Raw genomic sequence first — 26,769 nt, forward strand, 5'->3', positions numbered from 1 at the left:
GTGTGCATTTGTGAATTGTATGCTTTTTATAATTGCACATGGGCCCTGTGGTTCTTTAAGAATGACAAAAGCAAAACTTGGCAAGCGAATCTCCGTCTGATCTCCAAATTTGATACAGTTGAAGATTTCTGGGTGTAAGTTATCATTTAAACTTATTTTGTTTAACAGTTTAAATGTGTTTGTGTTTTAAGATAACATGAAAGTAAATTTAATGTTTCTCCTGTTTCTGTGCTGCTATATTGACAACATAGCAGTATTGGTATGTAAATACATTGTATAATAAAATAATACAAAGGGAATTGACGTGGCTGTGTTTTTTTTGTTGTTTTTTTATTTATTTCCATACAAAAGATTCACCTAACAAAGTGACTAGATTGAAATAGCCTGCCTTGGATTTTGATCCGGAACCACAAATTCAAATTCTAGAATTATTTTTCTTTGCTAATCAACCAGTGAATCAGGAAGTGCTAATCTGCCCAGTCTGGATTTGTTTGTATTATCCTGGGCTGGGAATGACTGAAATTTAGGATTTTCAAAAGTAAGAACTTTAAAGAACGTTTTGTATTATATTTGTAATCATTGTGAATGGTGTTAAGGTGCATTGACCCGAGTTCAGAAGCTGCTGTTCAACCATAGACATAAGCAACACAGGCAGGCTCAGCATTTTGAAACACTAAGATACATTTTTTTATCTAGTCTGCAACAAGAATCCCTTCTCATGATTTCAAACCGCCATATGAAAATGTAATGTGAAACTTCTTACTCTTTAACATGGGAACCTAATAGGTAAACCGATAATAAGGTTGTGAAGATGGTAACAAAAATGTTCAGAAGTGTAGAGTTTATACCCTATGTAGCCTACGTGCTGAATGAGGTGAAGGTGTAACTGCTGCATAGTAAAATGTTTTTGTTTTCTGTATCTTTAAACAGCCTTTATAATCATATTCAGCTGTCAAGCAATTTAATGTCTGGCTGCGACTACTCACTTTTCAAGGTAGGAGCTTCTTACAAAGCTTCATTTAACTGAGAAAAAAAGGCTTTTTACTAATATATATATACAGTTGTAGTCAAAAGTTTACATACCCCAATGGAAATCTATAATTTGTAGAAAAAGTTTTGCTTTTGTGGGTGAGGAAAAAGTTACAAGAAATAGATGTCTACAGTTATTTTTTTTTTTTGCAAAACTCCAAAAATGCTTCTTCAGAAGTATTCATACCCTTTGATGCTATGATAGTATAATCAACAAAGTGCTAGAAATTTAAATATAATAATAAAGAACCTAATTCTAGAAAAGTCTAGAAAATGCTGGCTTGTAGGTGAACATTCTTAGAGCGTATAAAAGGGTTAGGCATAGGATGATTGCTGTCATTACCAATAAGTCAATATGGGACAGAGTAAAGAGCTATCTGAAGACCTTAGGCAGAAAATGATTTATTGTCACAAAGCTGGAGAAGGATAAAAGAAGATTTCCAAGCATTTGAGTATCCCAATTTCAACTATTGTTTCTATTATCAAGTACAAAACTCATGGTACTGTCACAACTCTCCCTCGGTCTGGAAGAAAGAAGGTTCTTTCACCAAGAACAAGTAGAAAAATTGTGAGGAAGGTTAATAATAATCAGAGATTTGACTGTCAAAGTGAATTGGCTGCAAGTGGGACTGGGGTTTCCACCATAGGTCGAGTATTGCATGGTGAAGGTCTCAATGGTCACAGGTAAGGAAAAAGCCACTCTTAGGAAAACATCACAAGAACAATCGCTTAAAGTTTGTAAAATGGCATTTGAATGATGGATATGAGTTCTGGTCAAAGATATTGTGGAGTGATGAAACAAAAATGTAGCTATTTGATCACGTTGATAGTTGTTACGTTTGGAGAGTCTGTTGAGGCTTACAAAGAAAATAACTTTCTATGGGGCTGTTTTCCTCCAAAGACACAGAAAATTTAGTTCCAATACATGGTAAAATGGATTCCATAGCATATCAAAAGTTATTGGCATATCATAGCATATCAATCACCTGAAACCCTCTGCTACAAAACATGGTTTAAAGTGCAAATGGACGTTCCAACACAACAACGATCCAAAGCACACATCAAAATCTACTTCAGAATGGTTAAAGAAGAAAAAAATCAAGGTTTTGGAATGGCCTAGTCAAAGTCCCGATCTAAATCCGATTGAGAATCTTTGGTATGTTGAAGAAGGCTGTGCATAAGAGAAGCCCTCGGAATTTGAATGAACTGGAATAATTTTACGTTGAAGAAATGTCAAATATCAACTAGCTATTAATTTAATTTTCCTTGTCAGGGTATGAATACTTTTGAATGAACATTTTTTGAGTTTTGCAAAAAAAAAATACTGAAGTAAATAATTGTAGACATCTATTTCTTGTAACTTTTTTTCTCATCCACAAAAGCAAAACTTGTGCTATAAAAGATTTTTCCTATAATTATTTGTTGGAGAAATTTCTAGAAATTATAAATTGACATTGGGGTATGTAAACTTTGTGTGTGTGTGTGTATATACAGTGCCTTGCATAAGTATTCACCCCCCTTGGACTTTTCCACATTTTGTAGTGTTACAACCTGGAATTAAAATTGATTTAATTGGGATTTTTACCATTTGATTTACACAACATACTTAACACTTTGAAGGTGCAAAATATTTTTTATTGTGACACAAAAGTTAATTAAACAAAAAAAAGACATTTGTTGGTTGCATAAGTATTCACCCCCCTGAGTCAATACTTGGTAGAAGCACCTTTGGCAGCAATTACAGCTGTGAGTCTTTTTGGGTAAGTCTCTACCAGCTTTGCACATCTGGATCCTGCAATTTTTGCCCATTCTTCTTGGCAAAATTGCTCAAGCTCTGTCAAGTTGGATGGGGACCATTGGTGAACAGCCATTTTCAAGTCTTGCCACAGATTCTCAATCGGATTGAGGTCTGGGCTTTGACTGGGCCATTCTAAGACATTCAGGTTCTTGTTTTTAAACCACTCCAGTGTAGCTTTGGCTGTGTGTTTAGGGTCATTGTCCTGCTGGAAGGTGAACCTCCGCCCCAGTCCCAGGTCTTTTGCAGACTGAAACAGGTTTTCCTCCAGAATTTCCCTGTATTTGGCTCCATCCATCTTGCCCTCAATCCTGACCAGTTTCCCAGTCCCTGCTGATGAAAAGCATCCCCATAACATGATCCTGCCACCACCATGCTTCACCATGGGGATGGTGTTCTCAGGGTGATGAGCAGTGTTGGCTTTAAGGCATTAAGGCCAAAAAGTTCAATTTTGGTCTCATCAGACCAGAGAACCTTTTTCCACTTGTTTGCTGTGTCTCCCACATGCCTTTTGGCAAAATCCAAATGAGATTTGATATGGGTTTTTTTTCAGGAATGGCTTTCTTCTCGCCACTCTTCCATAAAGCCCAGCTTTGTGGAGCGTCCGGGTTATAGTTGTCCCATGGACGGTTTCTCCCATCTCAGCTGTGGATCTCTCCAGCTCCTTCAGAGTTACCATTGGCCTCTTGGTTGCTTCTCTGACTAATGCCCTCCTTACCTGGTCACTGAGTTTTGGTGGACGGCCTTCTCTAGGCAGAGTCGCGGTTGTGCCATATTCTTTCCATTTTTTAATAATGGATTTAACGGTGCTCCGGGGGATGTTCAAAGTTTGGGATATTTTTTTATAACCCAACCCTGATTGGTGCTTCTCCAGAACTTTATCCCGGACTTGTTTTGATAGCTCCTTGGTCTTCATGATGCTGTTTGTTTAGATATGCTCTCTAACAAACTCTGGGGCCTTCCAGAAACAGGTGTATTTAATCTGAGATCATGTGACACTTTAATTGCACACAGGTGGACTCCATTCAACTAATTATGTGACTTCTGAAGGCAATTGGTTGCACCAGAGCTTATTTAGGGGTGTCACAGCAAAGTGGGTGAATACCTATGCAGTCAAGACTTTTCAGTTTTTTATTTGTAAATAATTTTGAAAAATATGTAGATTTTTTTCCCCACTTCGACATTATGGACTATTTTGTGTAGATCAGTGACAAAAAAATCCTAATTAAATCCATTTTAATTCCAGGTTGTAACACTACAAAATGTGGAAAAGTCCAAGGGGGTGAATACTTATGCAAGGCACTGTATGTATGTATGTATGTATATATATATATATATATATATATATATATATATATATATATATATATATATATATATATATATAACATTATTGCTGTTATATGTGGAGTTGTTCTATTTAAATACACTTTTATTTGTGGCTTATGATTTAACTCCCTCTATCTGGTAATTCTGGATTTCTACCAGTCTGTGTACTGAAATTGCATTACTGTAGACCTTTGTCTTTTAATCGTCCACAAGGTCACTCTCAGGGACCCATACTGGAGTGCATATATACTGGATGCCACCTTGTGCTTACATTATGTTGCTTTGTTGCTGCATGCTCTACTCTCGAGTCCTTCCAGCAGGAAACTAGCTGATCTCGCATATTGATGCCTGTGCTTCGGGTTGCAGAGATTCTTCAACATAGAATTTCGAACTCACTACTTTGTACTTGCTGTTCTGTATACATAATCGTGTATTAGAAACTACGTATTTTTTATAGTTTAATCTTATGTCAAATGTGTTTTTACATTGTATATGTTGAATGTCTGTTGGTTGAAAAGAGATTTATATATGTTCCCATAGGGGGTATTATATGTTGTACAGTTTCAAAATTAATTTTCCACAGTGCTTCAAGGTAATAACTCCAAGACCCTTTTTCAAATGCTCATGGGTTGATATTTAAAGGCATGGAACATTGGAAGATGTTGCCTTATATAATGCCTAAAAAGATTGTTTCTGACTTCAGTAAAAGCAAAAAAAAAAAATGATGTTCCCCCTTAGGATTGGATTGAGCCCATGTGGGAAGATGAAAGAAATAAACAAGGAGGAAGATGGCTTATTACTCTTACAAAACAGCAAAGACGATCTGACTTGGATAAATTCTGGCTAGAAACTGTGAGTATACCAATTTAGGATTTATTTGCAATTATAGAGGCTTTGGAAGAAGGTGTTGTATCAAGAAAAACTACTGATCTGCTACACATGATACAAGTATAATATCAGGCAATCAATACCAGGCAATCAATACTTGCCAAACCACAATATCTTGACTTGTATTTTTATCAGTTATATTCCTTCTTGTGTAAATGCACAGGTGAATGATTCTCATCTGTTTTACAGCTGCTTTGCCTCGTAGGTGAAGCTTTTGATGACCATAGTGATGATGTATGTGGAGCAGTAGTCAATATTAGAACAAAAGGAGATAAAATAGCAATATGGACAACTGACTATGAAAATAAGGATGCCATTACACATATAGGGTAAGTCATATTGCTGATCACATTGTGCCAGTACTGTAAAAGAGAAGAGTCCAAAAAGTATTCACCTCTTTAAAAAAAATAAAACATAAATAATAATAATAATAATAATAATAATAATAATAATAATAATAATAATAATAACATGAATTGGTATAATAAAAAAATGTAGATTTTTTTTTTTTCAAATTGTGGGTGGTGGTGACTCCTCAGTAAAAGCTAAGTCAGAGATCAAGCTATGTGCTTATAATAAGGACGATTAAATTGTTTTCTTTTTTTCTGATCAAATTAAAACTTGATCAGTAAGTGCACACATGTGTGGAATTAGCAGTGTTGCTGTAAACAATGCTTATTTTAGCAGCCACATTAAACCTTACAAAATCCTTTAATGTCTCTATCCTCATATATATATATATATATAACTTTTAATTAAGCTCATGTGTGGCGTTTTCTCAATGGTACTGTAAAAAAGCATGGATTGAAAAGAATCGTAACATAATCGTTAAGACCGTTGCTAAGGAAGTGACGCATTCCCTTTTCTAGTGCAGAGGCACATGCGATCTTCATACTATGCTAGTGGGGCATCGATAGCTGACAAGTGAAAACATTGAGGACCGCAGAACAAAGTTATTATTTGAGTGGCAATGCATTTAAATAATTTTTCTGCCCCCTACGTCTTTGCGCCTTGGGCAGCTGCCCCGCTCGCCCACCCCTAGTTACGGCTCTGCAATTGTGTAATTTCGATTCCAAGATTTGGAATCGATCGTGGGGGGTTGGAGACGACTCCATTTCGTACCAAAAATAGAGTTGATTCCGAAACTTGATGAAAATGGAATCGGGAATCGATTCTTCTGGGATCAACTCCCCATCCCTCCTTTTACACCCAGCAACTCCAGAGCGGATGCCAGGAAGCTACCGGCCTCTGGCGGACAGAGGCCAGCCCTGCAATTGTCCGCTTGACCTCACCAGGCCCCTGGCCAGTAGGGTCCGCTGTACAGTGATGAGCAGCAGCATCTCTTAGTCAAGCATTAACTGCATAAAAACACATTTCTAAGGTGTTACACTTTCAGGCTCGGTCTTTGTGTACTAGCTAACTAATATCTGAAATATCATACTTTATCTGAAAGCCTTGGAGATGAATGTTGGAGTAAACCTTGGATAATGGACACAGTGTCTGATTTTGGACTTTAGTTGAATCATACATATAAAAGTATGCCACAAGCAGACACAAACATTTTGCAGTTTTCTGTTTTATTTTTATTTGAAAAGATACATTTTCGATTTACCTTTCTATGAAATGAACACACAGGATGGGATTATCTCTACAAAGGAAACTTGTGTGCATTGACACAACAGCACTCTTGGTGGTGTGTTGAACAGACCTTGGGTAAATTAGTTAGATTAATGCTATTTGGGTTCTGTGAAACCAGCCTAAAGTGTTCAGTCTAATTTTATAGTACGGAGGCAGCTGTGCGTTTGAGGGTTGTCATGATTTTGCATAACATACCGTTTGTTTTCAACCAGGCAAGTCTACAAGGAAAGGTTAGGAGTCCCACAAAAGGTGATTATTGGCTACCAGTCTCACGCAGACACTGCCACTAAAAGTGGCTCCACTACAAAGAACACATTTGTCGTTTAAGAAACCTTTTTTTTTTTTTTTTGGCAACTGCATCAAGCAATCCTGAGCAGTTGACTGCATTTTAACAATATCAATCTAAACAGAGAAGACTCTTCCATCATTGAACATGTCCAAATACATTGTCCCATGACTGTATACAGTAAACGATTATTTTGTGTTTGTAACGATCCATTAACCACAAAGTACTGCAAAACTACTTTGATCTGAAGAATTAGAATGACAACACCATGTTATTTTTTAAGGCCTAGATGTTGTGGATAGTTTGCCTTGGAAGGTAAGGGTTGAAATGCTGATTTAACATTTTCTAACAATTGTTTTTTTTCATTGTGTACAGCAGAGTGATATTGCTCTATTCTGTGCTGATGTTACCCTTAATTTTATTATTTTTTTTTTTAGGTAAAAGCTATAGCTTCCTTAATTATTTCATAGTTCATAGAGCTTATTGAGTGTTTTGATAAGGGGCTGGGACTTATAGCTTAAGTGGGTGAAATCAAAATATCTTGATTTGTATTTGCATTCACATGTTTGTATTAACATTTATTAAAACTTTCATGAGATGGAATTGTGATTTTCTTTTCTAAAGAAATATAACCAGTGTTTTTACAGTCCCTTCTAGAAATAGGAATATGTATTGAAAGCCATTGTTTTATATGCTGTGCTGTATTCATTTAAAACATTTTTGGCTTTGGTTAATAATGCCTCCTGTAAAAGCAGCCTCTTTCATATTAAGACAGTGCAGTCATCTTTTTTTAATATAAATATGCTGGGTAAGCAGAGTACTGAAAAAACAAGGAACATGGATTTTGGTCAAAATCACTTCTAACTGGAATCAAAGATGAGCTCTAATAGTGGTGCTAATTCTAATGTGTGCTGTAATGTGCTTTCTTTCTTTCTTTCTTTCTTTCTTTCTTTCTTTCTTTCTTTCTTTCTTTCCATATGGTGAGTCACTGTTATTGCAGTACAAAAGCCTGACAAAGATGCTATGTTTGCAAATATTCTTTAAAAAAATCATAATACAAACAAATGTTGCTTACTTTTGAGATAGGACATACAGTGGATGCCATAAATATACCACCAGTATTCCCCGTTGTAGCATGCAATATATGTTGCTTTTGATTAAATGTAATACTAGTGTAAACATTCAGTTCCCTTTTAAGTATGAAATGTATTCCATTACACAATGGGTTAACCTATTACACCCAATTCAACTGAACAATCTACCTTACGCCCGCGACTTCAGTACGGCTGTCTCCGCCCCTACAGGAGACAAAGCTGCGTCTTAGTCCCGTGACATCAGCAAGCCTGTCTTCAGCTACACAGAGAGTGTTGTGTTTCAGCATTCGAGAGAGTGAAAATTCGCTATCTTTGACCAAAAGCAGTCTTATTTTGGTAATAATTGGTCCAATTAAGTAATTTAGGGCTAAGTTGTAACAAAAGCCAGGAGGGACACCGGCCCTCCAGGACCGGAATTGCCCACCCCTGCTCTTGGGCGTTGTCTCTGACATTTGCGATGCAGCGGTGTGGGCCACACCTCACACCTTCACAAGGTTTTACAGGCTTAATGTCCTGGATCCTCAGAACCATGCCTTTGGAACCAGAATGCTGACAGTGGCATCACAGCCGGATTCAGAAGCACATGCATGAGGTAATTATGTGTTCTGTGGACATTACCGTGCCTTAGAAGTGTGGCAAGCCATCACTCTCGCCAGTTTGGCTGTTCTGCAAGTCATGTCCTTGTGACAGCTTGGGTATACTTACCCATTGTGTAATGGAATACATTTTGTATTTGAAAGGAAACGTTAGGTTATTATCATAACCACGGTTCCCTGAAATAGAAATGTATCCATTACAATTCTTGTGCTCCATCTGAAGAACTGTTCCCAACAGACCTTAACTTGTTTCATTATTCCTTCATACCACTAGGAGGCATACTGGAATAAGGTCTGACTATGCACATACATACACAATTACTATAAAAGGGAACATACTGTACAGTAACATATGTTGGGTGTTAGATATTCAATTCAATTTAAACCTGATTCGTTTGTATAACATGGTACTGAATTAATGCACCACTGGTCTTCACTAATATGGTATTCAACGAGTTCTTTACATAAAGAGTGATGTGGTTAAACGTAGGATCCATAAACCTGTGTATTCCTGCTTGAAAATATTTGTGTTGAAAGTGGCTATTGAAGATACATTTCCCTTTTCTCCTTTTCTCTAACTGGGTTCTAAGGAACAACTTGATAGTATCAGTATTTGTGTTATGGTAATCTACTTTTCTGCTCACCTCAGAAATGTTTGATTGAAAAACACCAGACCAGGGAAATAAAGCAGGTCATAAAGTAGCTCTGTATTAAAAAAAAAACAAAAAAAGAACTAGACTTGATATTAATTCTAGCAGGTTATTTATTGTGCCAATCCACCATAGTAGAAAAATGGATGCACAGGCAGAAAAAAACTTGAGGCTGAACCCTAGATGCAGAAAGTTTAGACCAGGTGTTCACACACATTAATGCCTTTGAGATATTAAATATCATTGCATTTTTTTTTTTTAATCTATAATAACATAACCAATAACATCTTGAAAGGGATTTTAATAATTTTTTTTGCACATTCCTAATAAATGTTTTAGTACAGTCTGCAATTAGTTTGTAATAGAAATAATATTCTTCAGCAGGAAATCTGATGAATGTAATCCTTTGTATCCATTTGTGTTGAAAATAGTTTCTGAAAAGTAACACGTCAGCATTTCACACAGTAGCAGTCACTGCTTTGTATTTATGAACATTTGAAAATGAAACTGCTTCTTAAAAACAGAAGATAGTTTGCTAAAAGTTAAAATGTTCTGATTTTCTTATTGACATGGAAATGACAGTTGTTACATAAGACCCAAAATATATTTATGGGGTTCTTACCTGTTTTATACCCTGTCTGTCACCAACTCACTTAAGTGTGCCCGAGCTGCCTCTCTCTCCTCTGTCTTAATTCTCCTCGACCTCTCTGCTGCCTTTGACACTGTTGATCACTCTATTCTACTATCATCTCTCGCTGACCTGGGGATCTCTGGCACTGCTCTGGCCTGGTTCTCCTCCTACCTCTCCAACCGCACTTACCAGGTAACCTGGCGAGGAGCAACCTCCACACCTCACCCTCTCTTAACTGGAGTCCCCCAAGGGTCAGTCTTGGGTCCTCTCTTGTTCTCTCTCTACACCCGCTCCCTGGGCCCCCTCATCGCATCCTATGGTTTCTCATACCATTTCTATGCTGATGATGCTCAGATTTTCCTCTCCTTCCCCACCTCTGACTCCACCATCTCTTCCCGTATCTCTACCTGTCTGTCTGCTATTTCCTCCTGGATGCACTCGCATCACCTCAAACTCAACCTCTCTAAATCTGACCTCCTTTTCTTTCCCTCCTCCTCCCCCTCCTCTGATCTCTCTATCTCTGTTCCTCTGGAATCTACCACACTCTCTCCCTCTTCCTCCGCTAAGAACCTTGGAGTCACCCTGGACCCCTGCCTCTCTTATTCCCCGCACACCTCCACTCTGGCACGCACTTGCCGATTCTTCCTGAGCAACATCCGAAGAATCCGACCCTTCCTCACCAACTACGCTACCCAGCTCCTGGTCCAGGCCCTGGTACTCTCCCGCCTAGACTACTGCAACTCCCTCCTGGCTGGCCTCCCTGCGTCCACCACCCGTCTGCTCCAGCTCATCCAGAACTCTGCTGCCCGCCTGGTGTTCTCTCTGCCTCGCTTCGCCCACGCTACTCCACTACTCCGCTCGCTCCACTGGCTCCCGATCACCGCTCGCATCCAGTTCAAGACTCTTGTACTAGCCTACAGATGCCTTGACCAGACTGCACCCAGCTACCTCCAGACCCTCATCTCTCCCTACACCCCCACTCGACCTCTCCGCTCCGCCTGCACTAGAAGACTGGCTCTACCTCCGCTACGCTCCCCTGCCTCCAGAGCCCGCTCCTTCTCCACCCTTGCTCCGCAGTGGTGGAATGACCTTCCGACAGATGTCAGGACTGCCCAGTCCCTGTCCACATTCCGGTGCCTCCTTAAGACTCCCCTCTTCAAACAGCACCTGTAGAACTCCTCTGTTTGTATCCTGGGACACTATCACCCTTCATTTAAATGTGCTTTATTTTGCTCTTATCTGCCCCCTATTTTACTGCATTTAATCCTGTACTTCAGAATACTGTAATCTGCCAAGTGTTTAACCTGTAGTATTTTGTATTTAATCATATCCTGATGTAACTATCACTATTTAATCATATCCTGATGTAACTATCACTATTATCTGCTGTATTATTGAATTGTGGTTTGTCACACTTGAACAAAAGTTATTGTATTTCTTGCTCTTATTGTATTACTTGTATTGTAACACTTGAAATGTATTTGCTTATGATTGTAAGTCGCCCTGGATAAGGGCGTCTGCTAAGAAATAATAATAATAATGGTCTTATCTGCCATGCACTTCCACATTTGCAGGGGCAGTTTTGAAAGAGTACCATACTACATTAAAGGAATCTTACTCTCAGGTAGTCTGTTACAACATGCCACTTAGAAGAAGCAACTGGTTGGTTACAAACAGGAAGAAATAACCATGAAAGTGTAAGTATATAAAATACCTCAAATTACGGAACAAACACAAGCAAATAACTAACAGATATTCAACAGCAGTAAAAGGGGGACCAGCGATAACATTGGTTTTGCTTGTTACTGTAGATACAGAAATGTATTTTAATACCTTGTTTAGTACTCTTTAATTAATACTAAAATAAACCATGATTGATAGACTTTTTACCTATTCATATAGTTTACATAATGTGTTATTTTTGATAGTTTGCATGTGTTATAGTCACACAGCAGAACACCAGGGAAGTGTAATAACACCTAAAGGAGTTAATTATGCATTTCAAGTGCCAGAAAATGTTTTTTGAATAATCAACAGCACAAATGTATGCATTTACAACAGTTTTCAATAAGCATGCATAGACACCCTTACAAGAAGGTGGATGGCCAGAAAAGCACATTAACATATACTGTTGTACGGTTTGTTTATTAATTGTGGCTACCAACATTTAATGGAGAACATTATCAATTTAACTGTTTTATACAACAACAAATATACAGTGTGTATTAAGTTACATGAATTAGTGTCTAAGTATTAGTGTTTCGTGTGCTTGCTACTTTTTAACTGGCAGACTCTTTGCAATTCTGCTGTAATGAATACATTAATAATAATGAGGTATGTGTATTTATTGACTCTCTTGCTTTGTGATTTAACACAACCCATGCATGTTATATTAGTTTAACAATTATGTCTGTCTGTCAGACCAATGGTTCACCTTGATTTTTAGAAGTCTGAACAGACATTCTAAATAATTGTGTTTTCAGGAAGCTTTCATTAGTATTTTACAACTACAAACATGTTCTGCTTCCAGGGATCCTCCCCTATTAGAATTAAGCTGTCCATCAAGCTTTGGTTCTTTTAAAGTTACTATCAGTGTATGTTATCAGAAAGCCACTTGTAAATAATAATGTTATTAATCAGTGTCATTATGAGTGTAACCAAATGGCTTGACAGTTGGCTGTTTTGAGCATAAAGCCCCCATAGGGGCCAATTAGCTGACTTAATTTACCAATTTATTTAGAGACCTCCCTGAGTGACAGACCATGGGTTGGTATAAGACTTTACACTATCCTACAGTTCATATTGAAACAATATGTAAGTAACTACATAGTAAGTACAATTTGCATGGACTGAGAGAGGGGTATTTGTTTCTCATAGCACAATGAAGGCTTGGCAGTTTGTATTTCATTTGTTGGTGTAAAATAAACCAAATATCCTACCCAGTCATTCTGCATTTATAATATTAGGGGTACCATTGCACTTGTGGGACAGATTGCTCATTAAATTGTTTTGCCTTACCTATTCAGGGTACCCATAATTTGTTAGCAAGAGCTCGGAGTTGAGTGAAACCAATACCCCTCCCCCAACTCATACAGAGTGTGTGAGTCTCTTAAGTGTATGTTTTTTTTTTTTACAGGTTTAAATGACAGGTTTGGTCCTCATTTAACATTTAAACAGAAGTGGTATTTAGAACTGCTGCTGACCAATTGAATAGACCCCATAGCTCACATGTAATTATCCATTGCAGTGGATGCATATTTTTTGAATTTCTTATGGACTCAGTGTCAGTCTAAACCTTAATAAGAAATATAATAAATGCTACCATGATTTTACTTACTACATTAGTATGCATGTTAAAATATTTTTAAATTCAAATGCCTGACTTCCTCTACACTTGAACCTGCACAGCTAATAGCATTTGAAATAAATTAAAAAATAATTGTTGTAGCAGATAATGGTCAAAGGGTTAACATCTACAATATTTGAGAGATTAACAGCTGTGCCTCCACCATGACATAGGAAAGTTGACAATTGACTGTTAAGATTGATGAATAGCATACTCCTGCTACAAAGTGGTCTCGATGGTACTGGCATAATGTGTTTTTCAATGTTCAGAGTACTTAAAATATAGAAGGTGGATACATTTGTAGAGTCAAAGATTATTGTTATGTTTGCCTTCCCAAGCAATAAATCAAATGCAGCACAAAGCTGAATGGTTAAACGGTCCCTGTGTGTCCATAGCCTTCAGAACAATGACGCTATGTTGCCATTGAAATGTCGAAGAAAATAAATGTTTATGCGCATCTAGGTTATTCACAATAAATAAATACCGGTAAATACGTTAGAAAATTGTTTGCGAGGCAGTTTCCATTAAAACCCATTTCTAGCGTATAAACTGCTCAACGTGATGACGTTATGGGTGGGTAAAGTTATTATTATTATTATTATTATTTATTTCTTAGCAGACGCCCTTATCCAGGGCGACTTACAGTCGTAAGCAAATACATTTCAAGTGTTACAATACAAGTAATACAATAAGAGCAAGAAATACAATAACTTTTGTTCAAGCAAAGTACAAGTGTGACAAACCACAATTCAATAATACAGCAGATAATAGTGATAGTTACATCAGGATATGATTAAATAGTGATAGTTACATCAGGATGTGATTAAATACAAAGTACTACAGGTTAAGCACTTGGCAGATTACAGTATTCTGAAGTACAGGATTAAATGCAGTAAAATAGGGGGCAGATAAGAGCAAAATAAAGCACATTTACATGAAGGGTGATAGTGTCCCAGGATACAAACAGAGGAGTTCTACAGGTGCTCTTTGAAGAGGTGAGTCTTGAGGAGGCGCCGGAATGTGGTCAGGGACTGGGCAGTCCTGACATCTGTCGGAAGGTCATTCCACCACTGCGGAGCAAGGGTGGAGAAGGAGCGGGCTCTGGAGGCAGGGGAGCGTAGCGGAGGTAGAGCTAGTCTTCTAGTGCAGGCGGAGCGGAGAGGTCGAGTGGGGGTGTAGGGAGAGATGAGGGCCTGAATTATTCGAATTGCAAGAAATAAAGACATACTCTATAAATGTTTTTTGCTAGGCCATTTCCATTAAATTTCTCTACTTTAAATAAAAAAATATATATATTTGCATTTTTAGTGAATATCTAGCTTAACCGATTGAGTGGTTTAATAAAGCTTTAGGTAGGTAAACGCATTAGAGCCCCATACCGAATCCAACCTAATGCGTATTAAATGATACCTAGCGCTTCCTTACTGTAAATTAATTCATCAGACTTGTTACAAACAAGTGGACGTTCCTTTTCTGCATCCTGCTGTAATATGATTCTTTTTGTTAGTTTCAATTCACAGAAAAAAATGTATTAGTATGTACAGTTAGCTAAGATCAGAACAAGAAAGGAAAGGTACACCAATGGCCAAAAGTAGCTTCAACTAGAATTTTAGGATTGAGACAATCAAAAATAAGATATGAGCATAATTTAGATTTGTTTAGTTAACATCATGTAATAAAATGAACTACACAAGGATATCGCAGTAGTCTACCGGAAGCCATACTAGTAGTACAGTATTTCATGTTAGATTTCAAAATGTCACATTTTTCAATTTGACAGTTTTTCATTAAGTATATGGAAAACTACGAAGTGGTATGTAATGCAATATATTAATGTCACATTATAATTCAGAAGGTTTCATTTGATTTTATGAAGCAAACTGGCACTCCTACCCAGGTTCTGGCTACCTGGGTCACAATCCCACGTAGCGTGAAACCATGTACTGGGTCGACCCGCTTTGACCTGGGTTGAGCGAGACAAAATGCATGACGGCTGTTCATAAGCCGACTAAATAGCAAATAGCGCCTAGGTGAAGGTTTCACTTCCGCAAGGAACGTTTCTGTTTATACTGTATAGCCATATTTTTGTTGCTTGAGACACACCATGAGCCAGATTGCAGCAGGGATGTAGAAACATTTGCTTTTATCAACATTTGGGCCGACAGTTCCACCCAGAGAAGCTTGGTAACAAGCTGCTTCTGTATAGTAGGCCATCTGGGTTAAAAACACATTATTTAGTACATGTTCTCATTTGAATTTAGTACGTGTTGTAATTCTAATTATTATGCGTACTAATTTGGCCAGTCAGATTGCTGAGAATGAAATGAGAACCAATTAATTTAAAGAAAACAGAATGTGTAATACATTATCCAATTAAAAGTCGCCTTACATCTGCTATTCCCACCCAATTCGTGGCGGTATATAGACTTGGTATTCGATAAAGTCTAGTGAAAGACATTATTAATACAAACTGAACCATGTCACGGTCAACATTGTCTGTCTCAAGAAGTCAGCAGCACTCAGCAAATCTATATTTACAGCGTAGATCTAATGCTGCCATGATTTGCAATTTTCCTTATGTGTTTTTTTAAGCGTATTTCATGTCTGAAATAGAACATTTTTTTATCCAGAAGGTGATTGGCTACTCTTGTAATTACGATGCATGACTGTAAAATAACCAGCCCATACTTAGGTACTACTGTAAAATGACCAGCCTCTTAGTTAATTTACATTTATTTAGAATGCACATTTTTTTATGTATTCTGATTGGTCCAAATCAATATGTGTACTAAATATTTAAACGCTTATAAATAACGTGTTTTTGACTCGGATGGCCTTCCATACTTCCGGGGCATTGATACACGCACTGTGTACTTGTACAAGTCTGTCACCCAGGTCAACCTGTATTGTATTATATTGTATTGTTAGGCTACCCTGCACTGATTATTCAACACTATCAATATAGCAAGGGTTTAATACTCAATGTAAGTGTGAATTTCTTTTAACATGTTCTGTCTCAGTGTCCGGGAATTATGGGGGCAGGTGGCAAGGCCTACTTGTAGTGCAATAAGGGGTCTATTCTGCTTGGTTTACACACAATTTACGTGTTGGAAGAAGGGCTTACATGCCCATATATGGTATTGCATTGTATTTACCATGCATGGGCATGTAAACCCTTCTTCCAGAGCATAAATCGCGTGTAAACCAATAGACCCCTAAAAGAACATTGCCATTTGCATTCAAGTGTGGTTGTGTCTTGCTTTAACCCATGAATAACAAGATTGTTAATTGTCTATTTTTTATATAAAGGCCACTTTGCAGTAGCCACATCAAATTCTTAATGACAAGGACAATAGGCTTGCATAACACAAGAGAATAAACACATTACAAAGTCATTAATATAGACATTCCTTAATGATTTTCTACTACCAAGTTTCATATAATACGTTTTTCAAGCTTCTCCAATTCGTTATTAGCACATTTTAATGAAAAGTACCAAAATAAATGTTCCTTGGCGATTTAGAGGAAAAAAAAAAGGTTGAGAATTCTAGCTGAGATGAAGAAGCACTGTTAATTCTCTGTGGCTTAAAATGAACGTCTAACCCTCAACACCAAGGAACTGGTGTTGAGGTCTGGAACCAACTCCCCAGTAATGTTGTTGAAGCTGACACCCTGGGATCCTTCAGGAAGCTGCTTGATGAGATTCTGGGATCAACAAGCTACTAACAACCAAACGAGCAAGATGGGCTGAATGACCTCTCGTTTGTAAACTTTCTTATATTCTTATGTTCTTTAACTGGTTTTAGTAATGTAATAATATTTAAATGTCTTAGGTATCTGAGATTCGTACAACTATGACTACTAACGACAACAACACTAATAATAACACTAGACTACTGCGACCACTACTACTAATAATAGCAACATTAGCTATAATATTAACAATAATAGTTAAACATTTCGCAGCCTAATTCTTGTATACACATTTTAGGTTAGCTAAAAAACGGACTTTTACTGAATTGCATCGTCAAAGTTGTTACATGACTAGACAATAACAGTATAACTATCGCTCCATTATGGTTTTCATAGTAACTTTTTGTCCTGACTTTTCGGCAACAAGATGCAATTTGTTAACGGAAAGCTAATAATGTAACGTATTTGTTCTGTTAAGAGCGATTACACCGTGTAACAAATATATATATTTTTTTTGGTTCCTGGGTAGTAAGTGTTATTTCCTAATTGCTTATGCCTCAAAAGTATAGAAAATGGCTATTATTCCCCACAAACTTTGCTTTTGTGACCAGGACAGTGATATTTTGAAATTTACCTATTTTCCAGAACATTCCAGATAGATTCAGTGCTGAGTAAACTTGGAGTAACTTCTAGAACTTTCTAGAACTTTCCAGTAATATAAATAGTAGTATAAATACAGGGGCCTTAAGCCCACCAGTTCAGTTTAGTTCCAGCTGCCTAAGTGGATACATATCTGCATTTTTCTGAGATGGCATCAAGGTCATAGGAGACTTCAAAATGGTGGCATTCCTGATGGGTCTCCAAGGCGGTTTTACCAAGTTTCCCTGCTATCTTTGCCTTTGGGACAGCAGGGACACCAAGGCGCACTACCACAGGCGGGACTGGCCACAGCGGACCGAGTTCTCTGTGGGGAGGAACAACGTCAAGTAGGAGCCACTGGTGGACCCCCGGAAGGTGCTGATGCCACCACTGCACATCAAATTGGGCCTTATGAAACAATTTGTCAGAGCTCTAGATAAGGAGTCGGCAGCCTTCAAGTACCTTCAAGACTTCTTCCCTAAGCTGTCTGAGGCAAAGGTCAAAGCCGGTGTCTTCGTCAGACCACAGATAAAGAAGATCCTGGAGTGCAATGAATTCCCCAAGAAGCTCACTAGTAAGGAGAAAGCGGCTTGGAACAGCTTTGTCGCAGTGGTTCGGGGCTTCCTGGGCAATCACAAGGCCGAAAACTATGTGGAGCTGGTTGGTGAAGAACTACGGCACAATGGGCTGTAGGATGTCCCTCAAAGTCCATATCCTTGATGCTCATCTTGATAAATTCAAGGAGAACATGGGAGCGTACTCGGAGGAGCAAAGCGAGCGCTTCCACCAGGATATACTGGACTTTGAACGCCGCTACCAAGGACAGTATAACGAGAACATGATGGGAGACTACATTTGGGGGCTGATTTGTGAAAGTGATTTACAGTATAATCGTAAATCTCGAAAAACTACTACTCACTTCTAAATCTTTTGTAGTCATTTTGGTATTACTTTAGTATAAATACATGTTAATTTGGATTCATATGTTGTTTTTTTCTGACTTTATGTGAACGAAAAGACACAAATTTGCCCGTTTTCTCATTGAAAATAGGTAAATTTCAAAATATCACTGTCCTGGTCACAAAAGCAAAGTGTGTGGGGAATAATAGCCATTTTCTATACTTTTGAGGCATAAGCAATTAGGAAATAACACTTACTACCCAGGAACAAAAATTGTGTGACATAGTGTTATTAGAGATTTTAGTACAGCTGGAAATTAAAATACTGTGTAACAGTTCAAAAGGAAATAATATGAGATATGTATTTCTTTAACCTGGAGGCACTTTAAAAATGTTTTCTTTTTCACATTTTCAGAACAAACCACATTCCCTGGAAACGAGTACAATCGTATTGGTCAGAGATTTCAACCAACGCCAAATAACAATAGAGGAAGTCCTTCCCTTGCCACTGCTATCTTTCATCTGATTGGTAAACGTGCAGGTCAGTCTAGACAGACATGTCTGGGAAGACACTGACAGAGGATTTAGGTCCGCTTTTCTGGGTATAGCGATAGAGAAACGCAAGCTCTTCTTTGGTGGGATTTGGGAAGTATTAATACAAAGAGTTATCGTTTGTTTTCTTCACATTGCGTCGGATTACACAGTGACAAATGATGTCATTTTTGTTAAATACTGGGACCTGAATAAAGCTGTTCCAAAAAATTCACACTTTATTGGATCGCTGTGCTCGGGCAATTGCTGGTTACTACCTGCGCTTATTATTATTTGTGAATTTTGTTTTATTTCGGGGGAAAACGTATGTTCATGAAATCCGAGCATGTCAGGAAAACATTACAAAGGTCCTGAAGTCAGTTGCTGCATCAAGTACTTTATATTTGGATTCAACATTATTTTTTGGGTGAGTGAATTTTATGACTTTCTTTATTCCCTAGTCTCACATATTTATGCATGCTGGTATTTAATGAGTAATGCTGGATTTAGGCCCGATAAATTACTGTATTTGGTAGATATTTATGTATCACTAATCCAAGCGGCTTTGCAATTAGGATCCAGGCCTGGGCAAGTGCATCTTGTGACAGACATAGGATTCAGGTAGATTAAAACAGCTTGGCAACTTTGAACTAGACTGAGCTTTAAGCGATGGTTTTATATGAAGTTGCAGAATCGAATGCATGCATGGGCACATAGCGATGTTATTACACAATAATACCAGATGCAGAAACAGAAATACATTTGATCATAACAATCCTCACAAACAGATCTTTCTGAATTACAGGGACTAATCGTGTCTAGATGAGTTGGGAAATTTCTATTGTTAAGCAGGGAAAACGTAATAGCGCTCTGAAAAACTTTCCATCATTACTTGTGTTTAAAGATTAAATTTATCAATTATTCAACACAAGCCACAATGATGTTAAATAAATTAACAATAACGTTGTGTAAAACTATTGTTTAATGCTTTGTATGTGTTCTCTAGCGTGTAGGCTACTTTATCAAAGTATACATCTTGGTACCTGGTGTCTGCATCTGACTTCCATTATTTCCACTCCACCCACAGTGTGTATTTCGGTTTCATTTAAAACTATGATAATTAGAATAATACAATTTTGTGTACAGTACTACAGAACATTTTGTGTATACGGGAATGTGACATGTTTACATATTGTTACAACCAACTTTTAGGTACCATATGCAATATTGTGACCGTCTAATTACGCCTATAGCTTTAACCTTTAATTAAAATCAATATTACATTTCACATTGTCAGTGTCTGATATTATATATACACAATTTTTTAAAAAAAAATATTTGTGAGGTTGCTTCAGCAAGGACTACAAACTCTACTTAGCAAGCGCCAGACATATTATTTGACTTTAACAATTTGACAACTTGAAATAAAGGGCATCAAATGTACCTAACCTAACCCTAAGAAGGTTTGTTTTATTTTATTTTATTTTTTTTAAGTATCACTAGGCTGCCAGAGGTTTGGGGAGAGGGGAGGGTTCAACTTTCCGAAAATGTTTGTTTTGTTTCTGGAATAAAATGCCGATTGTTTTGGTATTATTATCAGCATTCTTAACAAAACTTAATTCTGCCTCTGCTGAGTATTTGTAAATTATATAATATTTTTACAAGTTATAATTTGGATCAGATAATGGATTATTTTAAATAGCAGCACACATAGTGCATATTCTTTATATGGGTTACATGACAGAAGAATACATATTCCTTTTAAATTCCAGGTTTACACACAAGTCTTTCAGCATGTCTCAAGGCTACCTTGTATCATTTATAGTGTGCAGTTTCATTATTTTGCCTTGCGTTCCTTTTTTGATCCAGCTAGTGCCCCCAAAATGGTTTGCAGATTTGTATAATGTAATCTACTGAAAATATAAAGCACCAGAATTTACCCCATGCAGGGAGAGTAATGCAATGTGATAACTTTCTGTTCTGTTAAATGCTATGTACATTTGTAATACTTGTACTAGCCTAGATCCAGGTGCAGTGTTACCTCTAATATATGTGCCACCATGCAGGATGCAACCCTTTGTTTTATTATAAACCTAATGAAACAGCAGCTGTTGGTTTAGAATCAACTATTAAGTACCAGGAATGGACAGGTTTCAGTAAAAACACCACTAGCTGTGCCACACATTTTAAGGAAAAACGACCAAAAAAGTATATTACAAACATGTCAATCAAAAAAATATTTAGCTATATAGAATCCTAGAAATACTAAAATAAACTTAATGAATTCAATGTGCATTTATTAAGTTTATATTCATATTTCTAAATTCAGCAGTATTATGTTATGGATGTATAGAATTCTAGCATGTGCCTTGTTCATTTTTATTCATTACTTACAAGGCATGGACTTTTACGCTGGATATTTTTGCTTTCATCTCTCTCTGGTCTAGGAATCTCAGGCACTGCTTTTGCCTGGTTTTCCTCCTATCTTTTCAGGTTTCCTGGTGTGGCTCTCTCTTCTCCTCGCCCTCTCTACAGGTGTACCTCAAGGATCTGTCCTAGGACCCCTTCTACTCTCACTCTATACCCGCTCACTAGATACTCTTAGCTCCTCTTTTGGCTTCCCATATACCTGTATGTTGAAGATACTCAGATCTTTCTCTTTTTTTTCCTTTATTTGACTCCCATATCTCCTCTCGCATTTCAGATTGCCTTTCAGCAATCTCATCTTGGATACACATCACCTCAAACTCAACCTTTCTAAATCTGACCTCCTTTACTTTCCTTCTACTTCGCTTCTCTCCTCTGACCTCTCTCTGTCTCCCTTGATGCTATCAATCTTTCTCCTTCTGCTAGAAACCTAGGAGTTATTTTGGACCACTCCCTCTCCTATTCTCAACATATCTCTTCACTAACACATACTTGCTGTTTATTTCTTAGCAACATCCAAGTTCTTGTTCTTTCTAGATTGGATTGCCCTGCTTCAGCTATTCACCCTCTTCAACTTGTTCAAAATTTTGCTGCTGGTCTTGTATTCTCCCAAACCTTCTACTCTCACGCTACACCATCTCCGCTCATCCTCTACTGGTCGACTTGTTATGCCTTCTCTTCACTCTCCTTTCTCCTGTGCACGCTCCTTCTCTACTCTTGTATCCCTGTGGTGGAACTAGCTACCAGTTATCCTCATGACTGTTCAGTCTTTTTACTGCTTTCTACCATCTTCTCAAAACCCACTTGTTCAACCTTTATTTGTAAATTCCTATTTTCCTTTATTTATATTTATTTTGTATATATTGGATTTATGTTTGTTTTGCATTTTATTGCCTGTAACTCATATAATGTTTATATTTTGTTGAATTTCTGTAAGTTGCTTTGGATAAAAGTGTCTGCTAAATAATTAAATAATAGTTTAGCAATGAATTTTTAGCAGAAGTACAGTATTAAATATTTAAACAAATTTGCATATAAAATTATTTTGCTTAAGATGAACCTCAGGTGCACTTTACTGCTTAGTAATTACAATGCATTCAATGTTTATTTTCCATATTATGTAACTGCAACTAAATCTCATGTAATGTAAAAAGTGCCTTGATAGGGTGCCATTCAACTCGACCAAAGATCTTCTGTTGAACTGATGTGTAAATGCGCCATCTTTGTGGTGGGAAAGAATACAACAGTGTTGTAAATGAAATGCAAATTTTACGCTATATATATATATATATATATATATATATATATATATATATATATATATATATATACAGTTGTACTCAAAACTTTACATACCCCAATGGAAATTTATAATTTCTAGAAATTTCTTGAAAAACAAAGTTACGTTTGGAGAGGCATACAAAGAAAAGAACACCAAACCTACTGTCAAGCATGGAGGTGGTAATATCCTTCTATGGGGCAGTTTTTCCTCTAATTGCACAGGAAATTTAGTTCCAGTACATAGTAAAATGGATTCCATAGTATACCAAAAGATATTGGCCAATCATCTGAAACCCTCCACTACAAAACTTGGTTTAAAGCGCAACTGGACGTTCCAACAGAACAACAATCCAAAGCACACATCAAAATCTACTTCAGAATGGTTAAAGAAGAATAAAATCAAGGTTCTGGAATGGCCTAGTCAAAGTCCCGATCTAAAACCGATTCAGAGTCTTTGGTATGAGTTGAAGACGGCTGTGCACCCCCCATAAAGTAATCTGGCATGCTGTCACTCCTTCAGTCTAAACCGTTCTGCAGTCATATTATTTCAAAACATTGAGTAGTCTAGTGCTTTTTTATGGTGGATTGGAATTACAAGTAGAACATTACTTTCAAATCTGTGATCAAATGCATCATTTTAAAATATTTATAACGTCATGATTTTTTTAAGCCTGTGACCTATATTTCAGCAATGCAGAGGAGTGATTAAAGGGACACTGACCCTGACAGAACTACCGGTACACAACTTATATAGAAGTACAATACGTGTGAATGGTCATGCATTATTCTGTTGTGCTTTGAGGCACTCAAATTGAACTGTGGAGAGTGTTATCATTGGGTAGGGTTTGTGTGTTTTGAGAGTCAGTGCTTAGTTTGCAGTTCTCCTCTCCCTGTTGATAAATACTGCACTGGCTCCTACCATGACTTTATGGTTGGTAGCAGGAACTGTTAAAAGGCAAATATAAAGGGGAAGGGCAGTTTTTAGTTAACTGAACTAACAAGGGTTTCCAGTACTCCCTTATAGATGGCAACCTCTGTGGGCCCTGTCTGGACTCTGAGCGCTTTGTGAGATTTAGGTGTTCTTTCCTTTGTCTAATGTTTATCCCATCCCAAGTATAATCTCCTGAAGGTCTGCAGTGGCACTCTCATCACAGAATCCTCCATGCAGGCCTCATTCATATTGAAAACACTGCTGCTAAGTGCTTGTAACAGGCACATCCCAAACGGTCCTTCTTTTGACAACTTTTGGGATCTGCCACATAATACCTCTCAGACTGCGCACTTGTCAACATGTAGCTGCTTTCTGCACTTTCGTGACAGTAACGTTTATTTCAAGGACGTACAAAATAAATCTGGGTGACATTTCTTGTGTTTTTTATAGGCTGAAGCAGGGCACACTGCGTCGTCAAGCTGAAAGGACAGTTTTGAACTTAACAGCTTTAATGCAAGGATGGAAAATGCTTAGCTGCGGTAGCATAACATTTACTAACTGAAATGTAGAGATGTGCTTTATGAGTGGATGAAACACTGAGACCTTAATGGTTAAGGTGTTTTTGACAGTCCTCTAGTTCAGTCATTGTATCCTTTACAGCTGTTATAGCGTGTACCACGCTGTACTGTATATGTCTGGATCCCCAGTGAGCCTCCTAAGCTTTTAATGTTGTTCATTGTTTTACTTTTAGTACTGCTGTGCAATTTGTAGTGTTTGAAGAGATTTATGTTTTCTCATCTCACAAGATTTATTTCACATTCTTATCATATTTATAATTTCACAATATGCATGTCCTTTTTTTTGTCTAAATGGTAGGTTATCAATTCTTCCACTGAAAAATTATCAAGAAAAATCCTAACCCCAAATTTTCATTGACTTGATCTTTGTGCTTCTCTTAATCCTATATAGTCAAACCAAGCCTATTTGCTAAAATGCACATGTTTGAAAGCTTAGTTTTGCTTTCATTTTGCAAGTGATACTATTTTTCCAGTTGCAGAGGAACTGAAACCACTTGGGAAGCAAAACAGGGTTGCCATGAGAACAAATAAACTCATGAAGTCCTGCTTCCTTGTAGGCTTATAATATTTCTGAGAAGCAGTCTAATTGAAATACCACTAGTAATTTGTGATGCTGATTCTGCCTGGTTGTTGGGCCTCTTTACACTTAATGGAAATCCACTTGGTTTTCATACTTCCATATTAATGTTTCTGTGTAAAGTAGAGCATACAAGTTTCTACTAGTGGTGCAACAATTAATCGATGCATCATATGTCCTAAAATCCCCTGAGCTTCGAGTACATATTGGTGAATTGATGCATCAAATTAGAACCCAGTCTCCTATTGCCGGTTTGCATTAAAACCTCGAGTGTGCTTCTTTTAGTGCTATTACGGTAGACAAACAACATCAGCACGTTGCTAGGATACACACTTAGGGCCTCGTTTATGAAAGGGCACTAAACTTTGTGGTGCGCGATAATTGCAATTACTGTGCACGTTTAATGATTTCCATATTTATTACTGCAATTTTATTCATTATCGCGCGAAATAGTGGGCATATTATGGTGCAATTTTATTGTGTGACACTATGGTAATCAGAATGAATATGTGATTTGTATGGTAATGCATGTTAATGTATTTAAATGAGGCACCCCGCTCTGAATAATGAGACGTGTTATTTATTCTGCCAGTTGCAATTAAGTACGTAAAGATCTTTTTGTATGTGTGTTGCGGGAGCAAGCGAGACTTCCAGGGTCCTGATACATTTCAAACTACCATTCATATTGTAATGGCAGGGCAGCCACTACACAAGTGACCGGCCAAAGTATGGACAATAATGGACTGGGGAAGGGGTTGGGAATTTGCTGTGCTGTGTTTGTGTGCTGTCGTGTCGCTCTACCTCTGTCAGTTTGTGTGTGTGTGTGTCTGTGTGAATGCAAGGGGATACCAATGGGCCAATGGGTAATGAGTGGGCGGAGTCAGGGCGGAGTCAGCATCCATCAATCAGAGTGCTTCGTGCTAATTGAGGAAAGCTGATTTGGGAATATAGTATGAGAGAGAGAGAAAGAGAGAAGAAAAGAGCGCTAAAATATCCATTGACACAGAAAGGAGTTAAATAAAAATAGCAGTGTTCACTGCTTTAACTGCACACCTATGTTTAGTTGGATTCACACACTCCCTGCCATTAAAAGCTGTAGCTACTCTTGTATGTAATACAACTGCATGCCCTGCTAAAGCTCACAGGGAATTATGTTAAATTTTCCACGCAGAGGACAGGTTTACAGGACATGAAAGTGGGCTTCTACCAGGTTGCTGGCTTTCTCAATATAATGGGTGTTGTTGATTGTACTCGCATAGCGTAGCACTGTCACCCTGATCCATGGAGCCTGCTCTGCAGGGTGGCAATGCCAACAAGGAAGAGAATTGAGGCTGTGTCTCGTCAATCAACATTTCTCGAGTAAGCAGAACAAAAAAAAAAATATGCCATTGCACAACATGACTTTTATTGTATATGCATTAAAGGAGAAAGGAAAATGGCTTTTTTTCTATTTATTATTTTTTTTTACATCAGACAAGGAATACATGTTAAAATTAAAAGGTAAGCAGTGCCGTTTCACTTTACGTTGCCTCTGCCTGTCCCCTGCTGAGTGCTGTGTCTGTTGATCGCTCATTTTTGGTCAGTGTTCCACCTTTCACAATAAGCTACTGACCAAAAGATACGCCTGGACTGCTGGGGCTTTTGATATCACGGTGGTCATGGCTAAGTCTCTGACATTATCGTGCACGTTAAATTATCGCTCACAATACAATACACAGTAGTGTGCACAGTTAGGTATGTAAATTAGCCATATAGTGTGCACGTAAATTAATGCGTTCTCTGTTAGTAAATGGGGCAGTAAATTTAGATTTATCGTGTTTGGCTCACTACTTTACATGCCTGCTATCTCCAAATTTAGTGCCCTTTTGTGAATGAGGCCCTTAGCCCTCTACATTCACGCTGTATATACCCTGTGTAAAATGAGCCGAGTT

General features: G+C 37.7%; 2 protein-coding genes across 7 annotated transcripts in view; both read left to right on the forward strand.

Moving 5' to 3' along the window:
• On the forward strand, window positions 1-7,006 carry LOC117420442 (eukaryotic translation initiation factor 4E-1A-like; the record flags this gene model as incomplete). The annotated part of the gene is made up of 5 exons (XM_059030444.1): window positions 1-134; window positions 931-994; window positions 4,892-5,005; window positions 5,231-5,370; window positions 6,892-7,006. Coding segments are annotated over 5 exons (567 nt in total), but the record flags the coding sequence as incomplete, so codon positions are not given.
• Window positions 7,007-19,016: 12,010 nt separating this feature from the next.
• LOC117421294 (tetraspanin-5) overlaps window positions 19,017-26,769 on the forward strand; it is a 51,720-nt gene continuing 43,967 nt past the window's right edge. For 3 of the 6 annotated variants that reach the window (XR_009329547.1, XM_059030496.1, XM_059030489.1), the window contains exon 1: window positions 19,018-19,471. Coding sequence is in view for 5 of the 6 variants with exons in the window: in XM_059030496.1 (XP_058886479.1) it covers window positions 19,391-19,471 (81 nt within the window). In the remaining variant the exon portion in view is untranslated. Of the gene's footprint in view, window positions 19,472-26,769 lie in introns of all 6 variants that reach the window. The other 3 variants (XM_034035502.3, XM_034035503.3, XM_059030472.1) reach the window with 2 other exon arrangements.

The sequence above is a fragment of the Acipenser ruthenus genome, chromosome 1, assembly GCF_902713425.1.
Source record: "Acipenser ruthenus chromosome 1, fAciRut3.2 maternal haplotype, whole genome shotgun sequence".
Lineage (NCBI taxonomy): Eukaryota > Metazoa > Chordata > Actinopteri > Acipenseriformes > Acipenseridae > Acipenser > Acipenser ruthenus.